The sequence below is a fragment of the Populus trichocarpa genome, chromosome 2 (genome assembly GCF_000002775.5).
Source record: "Populus trichocarpa isolate Nisqually-1 chromosome 2, P.trichocarpa_v4.1, whole genome shotgun sequence".
Taxonomy (NCBI): Eukaryota; Viridiplantae; Streptophyta; class Magnoliopsida; order Malpighiales; family Salicaceae; genus Populus; species Populus trichocarpa.
The window spans coordinates 7133495-7142576 of NC_037286.2; the positions used below are offsets into that span (position 1 = coordinate 7133495).

The following is a 9082-nucleotide window of genomic DNA, read 5'->3' on the forward strand; positions in this document are numbered from 1 at the left end:
TAATAAACACTTAAATCATGCTCATTTATTTTAAATTTGATAATTTAAATTCAAAAAACATGAATGGCCATGATAAGAAAAAATACATGAAAGGATTCCAAATCTATTTTTCTTTATTTTAGAATAAATTTCTGTACAATATCTTTTTGGTGGAAAAATGGTTTTGCAACTTAAAAAAAAAAAATCTTTGTTAAATACTATAATATTTTTATTTTTATAGAGTCTAATCTCTTTATTTTTAATTTTATAATTTTTATAGAGTCTATTTGTGATAACGTTTTTAATTATAAATACTTTAAAATAATTTTTTTAATTTTTTAAAAATTTATTTTTAATATAAATACATCAAAATTATCTGAAAATATATATATAAAAAATAATTATTTTTTTTAAAAAAAAAACACTTGGACTATGCAGGACACAAAAGGATAGAACTCTTTAGAAAAATACAATTTGTCTCGGGTCCAGATAATGAAAAAAAAACTAACAAGGGGGGAAAACGAGCTGCAGATCGAGCTTGAAGCGAATTTAGCAATGGAGTTTCCAAAGTGTTGCAGCACCACAAAAAGAGCATCAACGAAGGTAACAAGAAAAAGGTGAAGAAAATAAATATTGCTTCACATGAATGAATGAACTGACAAGCATTTTTGTACACTACACATCAAGTAAAGTAGGACCTTGCTTATTCTGTAATCATCTTCACAATCAAATCATATGGTTGTATAGTGTTATGATTCGACATCACATGAAAAATGGACAATAAATTTAAATTAAATCCTATTCTATACTTCTCATTTGCCCAGCACCTCAACTTGAGTAATTACATGGTCCTACGTAAGCCTTGCTGCCTCGTAGGAGTTGTGGTTGGTTCCACCACCATCATCCATTTGTTTCCTCTCCTCTGCTTTCTTCTTTCTGTTCAAAATTCTTTACCCTCCTTTATATGTGAAGCTTCATGATAATTAACTAACATGACAAAATGAATATGAATAGTATGATCTAACTTTCTCGAGTTTCCTTCGGAAAAACTCATGATGAGACTCCTTGTCTCTTAAAGAAAGGTTTCTGGCAGATAAGTAGTCTATCGTCACTGTTACTTTCGATTTCTATAACTCGTGCATCCCACTTCAGCCGTGTGATTAGCATTCTTGCTGATTCAACAAGTGGAGCTGTGTCACGGATTATTACCCAACCCTGCACCAATCACCAACATCAGTCCATCTAAATTCTTCTGATAAACAAACAACACCATAAAATCTAACTGTGCAAAGACATTAGAAAATGAAGTTATAATGATGGAACACAATGTGTGCATCGTTGCTTCTGATCTCGACACAAATAACAATGTATACCATTTATTTATCCTGTCTTGGATATTAAAAGCATTCTCCACCTTAGCCACAACAACTAAACAAGCTACAAAACTCAGAGAGAGGAAAGTTTGAATTAGGTACCTCTGGACGAAGTAACCGATCTATCTCGGTGAATAGATCCAGCATGGTGCACCTGCGCTGCTGATGGGTTTGTAGGGTTAAGAGCCCTTTTGCATGCACTAAATCATAACTTCTAGGGTAAGTCGGGAATGGCTCACACCTTCCATGGAAATAATCCATCAAATCAGTGGAAGAAACAAGTAATAATAAAAGCAGAATAGTTAGAACAAGTAGAAGAGCACACGGAATCTACAGTTAAAGACATAAAATAACTGTACTCTTTCTCGTATCCTGACTCTAGTCAAGGACCAAACTTAACCTCTTCGGCGACTGATGCGAGACCCAAAATTAAGTTTGAAGTACTTTGTTACAAAGTCCACCATAAACATATCAAGATTCTTAAATGAGCAACTGAAACCCAAAAAATATCCAGTATGATAACATATCATCCAGCATGCATTGTCTTCACCAAATTGGTTCATAAATTCCTCCAATTACTTATCATTAACCGTTGTAACTAAGCCCAAGGAGAACAAATGTAGTTGATCTCTGAAGAAAAATATATTTGAAATTGCATAATTTCAGTTTCCCTATCGGCTATTCCACAGTTAGACTGTAATGCCAGCCTAGTGAATCATTGAAATCAGCAGGTGAAGGCTAAACTAGTTTCAAAGGAATATTATTCCTCTTATTCAATCAGGTTAACTCAACAAGAAAGGCATAAGCGGGCAATCGAATGGAGAATGTGAAAGGAGAGGGAGAATGTGAAAGGAGAGGGTGAGGCAAACAAATGAGGAATGGGAAGAGGAAGAGTAGATGACCAAGCACGGATTAAAGATCAGAATAGAGTGTTTCCAATCCAGCACAGAATGTACTAAAACCCTGCCGATTCATCATCCAAACAAAATATCTGAAATTACATCTGATAGTTGAGTAGCCAATTCCAGACAGACAAGAAAATGAAAACAGATACAAGTATGTTTCAATGGATAAACTGGAAAAATAAAAAAAATAAAAGAGAGAGAGATAGAAGTAGATGGCAGAATTACCAATCATGCAGTACACCAACAAAGCCTCTGTCCAGTATCAAGGGAAGATAGTTTGGTCCACTTGTTGGGACCGCATTCATTACCCACACAGACTTCCCAGCTTCCAATAGTGCAGAATTGAAACCGCCAAGATGAGCATTCATGTCTAGTACATTTCGGACCATGTTATAAGGTGGAGAAGGATCCTCTTCACCAGGTCTCTTTGGATGATCAGAGAATATTATTGGTGACAAAACAGACCAGTAATTAGTGACTGTTGTTTTCCAAATCTCTGCATCTTCACTAAAGTCTTCTGGATGCAGACCTGATAAAACATAGACAACAAGAACATAAGGCAAAGAGATCTTTGCTAAAGTCCACAAAGATGCTGTTCCAAAATCATGTAAAAAGAGTATCAAATACCATATATTGCAAGCTCGGTCTTGTTCAAGTGAGACCTAGAAGGCCAGGTCGTCTTCTCTTGGATAGGAATCCATCGACGACTCTGCGTCCCAGCTATGCACCCTTGGAGTGGCCGATAATAAGGAGATTCAACGTCATGACCTTTACTGCAGGTAGAAGGGCCTGCACCAGGCTTCCTAGAATAACAAAGCAGTTTGAGCTATCAATCAGAACCACCCCTTGATCTCATGTAATGTATTATCATATTTATGCAGAGATTTTTAAAAACAATTATGAATATATGCTTAGATGCATATTTGCATGTTCTTTAAGTACCATACTGGTATTCAAATTCAATCAACATCAATACAAATCTTGGTATGCAAGTGAATATCTTGCTGGTGGCATTACCGGGAACTATAGCAGCTTCTTTTACTAGTCTTTTTCCATACAACAGTTTCATCTTGTTGTGACAACATCTCCCAGCAGAGATTTTCTGCAAAATCTCGTACAAAGTTCCACCTTTTCTGGTTCTCTTTGTTACGAGCATTGGTAAGTGGTGAAGTCCAGACAAAATACCCACCGGGCTTCAAAACTCTGTCAGCTTCTATCAAGAAATAACCATCTGCAGCATGTAAAGTGAATATTTAGTAGTTTTATATGACCATCTTCTTTTAACAATTCACATGTGGTATGTGGTGCAACAATAAGCTAGTTCTATGAGATCAGAAAAAAAACTAAGATTTGTGCTTTGCATTGACCAAATTTCACACAATAAATAGCAAACAAGATTCTGAAGTCAACAGTTGCAGGCACACTTTTAGAAGACATCCAGTCTGTATGACGTCATTTTCCAGCAATCAGATTTAAAACCAAGAAACCCAGAGGAAAGTCATTAGCAGCCTATGATTTGTTTCACTTATTCAACCTCTAGATCTCCACAATGAAAATTAAAAAATAAATATGAAGTAGGCAAGGTAGCACAATAAGTAGCAAATACGACACAATAAATAGGAAACAAGATTCTGAAGTCAACAGTTGCAGGCACACTTAGAAGGCGTCCAGTCTTTATAACAATCATTTCCCAGTAATCAGACAATCATTTCCCAGCAATCAGATATAAAACCAAGTTACTCAGTGTAGGAGAGTACTTAGTACCCTATGAAGTGTTTCTCACTTATTCAACCTCTAGACCTCCAGAATGGAAATAAAAAAAACAAATATGAAGTTGGCAAGGTAGCACTTCGAGGAATACCTTTGTGATAGATCAGCGATATCAGATTTTCAAAAGGAAAAAGGGAATGGAAATTGGAGAAATGCATGGTAAATCACGGTTACCATTGTTTACTAGTAAGTCTCTTTATCCCAACTCTTAGCTATACAGGCTTTTGACAATCCAATAATGTGTTCTACAATTCTACTGTGAAGGCTAAATTTACAGAGTTTTTCCTGCCAATTATGCATTGTAAGTGTAACTTTAAGCACAAGAAAGAACACATAGCTGACATTTTAATTTTCCCATATGATGTGATATGTGTTCACATTTATATTCATACACGGCCCACATAATGTCCACAATGATCATTAGCTAGGACATCAGAACTCATACCTTTCAGGTCCCAATCAATGCCACATCGTGCACAATGCAACATATCGAAGGAAAGAGAAGGATATGGCAATTGATTCGAATTAAAAGAACCAATCATTGCAGGAAGACCTCTTTCAAGAGTAAGTTGAACTTGACTTCCTGAAGGCTCATAGTTTGCGATGCAAATAGTTATGAGCTGCTTAGAAAAGAGATGTGCTCCAAAGCTACCATAACCACATCCTATATCCAAAATGGTTCTTACCTGAAAAATCAGGAAATAAACATGGGTAATTAATATAAATATTGCTCATAGAACATAACTAGTATCAAGTGGCTGCAGAATAAAAGTAAGCTGCAAAACTTCCGTTCTTGACAGCACAGGACATGAGTCCACTTGTTTTTGTGTTTTAAAAGCACTTTTGAAAAAATATGAAATTTTTTTTTCTTTGCTTTAAATTAATTTTTTTGTGTGTTTTCAGATGATATTGATATACTAATGTTAAAAATGAATTTTAAAAAAAAATTATTTCAATGCGTTTCTAAGCAAAAAACACTTTAAAAAGCAATTACTACTACAATACCAAATGGGCTCATCATGCAGTCATAGAGCACTAAAATGCTGTCCTCTTCTCCCTTATTTTTTTCTTTTCCTTTCGATAACTAATCAAAGAGTGCTAATATGTTTAATAGACTTTAGACTGCATATTGCTCAAATCTACTTTCAGGGTAAGGTGTAAATATGAAAACTAGTTACTGTGAAAGGCTATTTAAAAAGCTTTTCCTTATTAGTTTACCGAACCACTCTGCATCCAATACCAGATCATACTAATGCTACCCTATTTATTAAAACTATGAGAGTACATGAGACAGGACCAAACTTGTATTACGGTTCCCAAGAGGGAAATAAATTATATGGGCTTACCCCAGCTTGCACAAAGTTAGATTCATTTCTCAGTCCAATCATTTCAGCTATTTGATGCGAATAATCTTCAACACCATCAAACATGGGAGAGACTGAACGAAAAGAAATCTGCTCTTCATCCAACATCATCATCCTGGCAACCAAGGTAAAAGAGAAATCAATGGAGGATAGCTGGGAAATGGAAGTGTAATACGGTAAAGTTCATCCACTTACCTCTTTGTCAAACTACCAGAGGAAAGAACCTCCTGTGCAGTAATCTTTACATTTGCGACCCAGATGATGTCTCTTCCTGTAGGCCAACGAAGCGGGATCCTATAATTTACAGGTGGAAGCACCAGGCAACTTTGCCTTGAACTCTGCCCACAAAGACGAGTATTCTCACTACCATCAGAATATCCCAAGGCAAGATTCTCGGAAACATTGAAGCAAGGAGCATAATTTTCAGACTCTTCAGAACAGAATTCCAATTCTTGCAACCTCGAAGAACCAAGAGATAGCTCTCCGATATCCCACAGGTCTGAAACAAGCTGCTCCTGGAGTCGCCTATAATTATGTAATATTTGACCTCTTGACATTGTTGTTATTGAGATAGTCCACCAAAAAGACCCCGTCAGAGCAAGAATTACAATCACAGCTAAGCTCAGCTTCAAAAGTAGCAATGCCCATTTGTGCCGGCTTCTTGGACTCCCAACAATGAATGGATCAGATGCAAAGCCATTTTCACCACTACCATATTTGGAAGGAGAATTGTTTTCAGGAAAAAGTACCCGGAAAGGAAACCTCAGTGCTAAATAACTTTGATCAGAAGAACGATTCCTATCCAAATCTTCCTTTTCTGTCTTATCTTTCATTTGGGAGTCCCATAAATCATTGCTGTTCCCAGAGACCCGTCCCCCTGTTGCACCTCGAAGCAGAGGCCTCGACATTCTATAACCTGAAAACCCAACAATAATATTAAACTCTTGGAAACAAAATAGAAAGTTATACACAATGATTATTCACCTGGAGTTGCAATACAGAATGAGAGAAATTCAGAGAAGAATTTCTCAAATGAGTTAAAAAAGCAAAGAAAAAAGAGACCAGGAAGGCAAAGAAACATTCTTTATTTCAAAGGAATCAGACCCCCACCCCTTCCCCCCTCCCCAACCCCCAACCTCAGGGGGGGGGGGGTGACAAAGGAAAAGGCAAAAGCTAAAACATCGGATAGAGCGCAAACCAAAATTAATTTCACTCCAACGAGCTAAAAGAAAGGAAGAAATTGGGATCTCAGTTTATGGTCATTACAGCAAATGTTTAGATCCAAAACCCAGGAAACAGAAATAGAGCCTATGAAAAGAAACTGAAACTATTTAGAGGAATAAACTTTATAGGCAACTCTAAGACTAAACACATAAAAGGATTCAAAGACAAGTAAAGCAGATATGTTTCAAAACAAGATAACCTTATACAATCACTTTTGATTCCATTGAGCCTCTTAGCCTTGGATATGAATATGCACAAGTGCAAGTTCATTTCTAGGAAAAGAATCCACTTCATTTCAGTACCTCACCAAAAAAAGGACCCATAACCCACATAGATCAATGCAGTAAACTAATAAAAAAGAAGAAAATATCATCATTTCACAGCCCAATCAAATCTAGCAAAAGGGAGAAAGCCGATTGCTTGTAGGGGAGAAAAACACGACCTTATATCGCCACAAGTGAAAATACAAGTTTTTTTCCTTCTTTGTTGAAAACCGCAAGAAATAACCCCTGAAATCAGTAAGAACTCATGAATGGAGTAATTAAACATAAGCCCCCAGAAGCAGCTTTTGTCGTTAAAGACTACACCTTTAAACTGCAAAATGGACTCTCTCTCACTTTCAACTATTTACAGATGAAGTAGAGATAGAGAGATGATTTTTATGGATCCAATCACGACGGAGAAGCTATCGTGAAAATTGAAAACTCTCCCCCTTTTATATATAGTACTTTCTTTCTTCGAGACAAGGTAGCTAAATACGACTAGGGGTAGTTCACAACTCCAGATTTTTTTTTTTTCTAATCAACTTGCTCACTAGTGACTAAAGCTCACTTTCTCTCTCTCTACTTTACAATGACATCATCTTCGTATCATGGTAAATCATGAAGAAGCTAGTATTTTTTTGGTATCTTATTTTACTTGCTAAAAAAACAAATGGAATTTACTATGGATATGTGTAGATCTTATATAGAGGGAGAGTGAGACCATAGACCCGGAAACAAATAACCTTTTTTTATTTTTTTATACCTTGCTCATGTTATTTATTAGATCGGGGTTGACATGCGCCATAATCGCCGGACAACTCAGGATTATATCATATGCGAGCTCATAAACAAACAACAACTTGACGCTTGAATCCATGCTCTCTGTGTTGCAGTTATTTTGTGTATATTACTGACGGTTCCACTAATTAATGCTCGTAGAAGCTTAAAATGTGGTGAGTGAAGGATTAAAGAATCGCTCAAGATATGGAGATCGAACAAGCTCAAAAATGTTGTCTTTGCAATGATAATGTTGAGGAAAAGATGGCCTTTTAGGCTCAAAAGATCAACCGCCTATAAGACAGATTTTCAACCCGTAATTACTGATGGTTATCATTCCAAGGTGTGGCTAAGCTATAGTGTGCACAAGGGATCTGCATAAAGACACCTATAAAATAACAAACCGAGAAGGGATAAAAGGATATAAACAAAAATAAATAGCGTTTAGAGATTAAGCCAGAGGCTGGGAGAGGATAATTTTGGCTTAAAAGCCAGTTAATCTAATCACGATTGGAGAAATATTCCAGCACTCTTGCAACCACATGGATTCACTATCTACAGCTCAGTTTTGAACTTGGAGATGTCGAGAGTCGCGTTGTAAACGGAGTCTCATTAAAATCTAATTTTTTTTTAATATATTTTGATAACTTTTACCTGTGACAGCAAGTTCTTGGTTTTGAGATTTTCTTAACCCGTATAGTAATGTGTTTAAGCTGTATTTGTTTTATGAAAAGTGATTGTTTAGAAAAAAAAATTTAATTATTTTTTGTTTATTATTAAAAAAATTGATCAATGGAAAACACTTTTCGGTCAACAAAAAATACTTTTCAGTCAAAGAAAAATTTGGCTTGGTTTCCAGAAAAGTGTTTTTTTTTATTTTGGACGGAAAACATTTTCCGAAAGTTGTGAAAAATTTAAAAATATCATATTATTTGCTGATTATATCAAATTTGGTCCTCAAACTTTTGATATATATACATATATACATATACATATATATATATTGTTTTGTATATTTGTTTTTCAATTTCATTCTTTAGAATTTAATTTTTATATTAATTTTGGTCATCCTTTTATTTGTTTTTTCCTTATTATTTTTTAATTAAAATTTTTATCTATCAAATTTAGCCCTCGTTCTTTTGATTGTTACTTATTTTATTTGAAATAATTTATGAAATGTTTATTATTATTATTTTAATTTCTTCATCTTTTATTTTTTTATTTTTTAGATTTGATCTCTATTATTTTGATTATTATTTATTTTATTTGAGATAATTTATGAAATTATTTTTTTTTTCAATTTCATTCTCATTCAACTTTTTAATTTGTAAGATTTGTTCCTTATTATTTTAATAAACTTAAAAAAATAAAATATTAATAAGTTATTTTTCAACTCATTTTTCATGACATAACCAAACACTGGAAAA

General features: G+C 34.8%; 1 protein-coding gene across 3 annotated transcripts; it reads right to left on the reverse strand.

Moving 5' to 3' along the window:
* Positions 1-597: 597 nt before the first annotated feature.
* Positions 598-7373, reverse strand: LOC7461783 (probable pectin methyltransferase QUA2). 3 transcript variants are annotated; one of them, XM_024595206.2, is made up of 10 exons: positions 7203-7373; positions 7058-7124; positions 5587-6307; positions 5374-5506; positions 4473-4713; positions 3275-3488; positions 2885-3060; positions 2483-2786; positions 1455-1593; positions 598-1194 (listed from the first exon to the last, which is right to left on the reverse strand). In XM_024595206.2, the coding sequence occupies exons 3-10, from the start codon at positions 6297-6299 to the stop codon at positions 1030-1032; spliced, it is 2085 nt and encodes a 694-aa protein (XP_024450974.1). In that variant the 5' UTR covers positions 6300-6307; positions 7058-7124; positions 7203-7373; the 3' UTR covers positions 598-1029. The 3 variants fall into 3 exon arrangements, with proteins under 3 accessions (XP_024450974.1, XP_024450975.1, XP_002302304.2); XM_024595207.2 differs by lacking the exon at positions 7058-7124; XM_002302268.4 differs by lacking the exons at positions 7058-7124; positions 7203-7373 and adding an exon at positions 6815-6998.
* Between the last annotated feature and the right edge of the window lie 1709 nt (positions 7374-9082).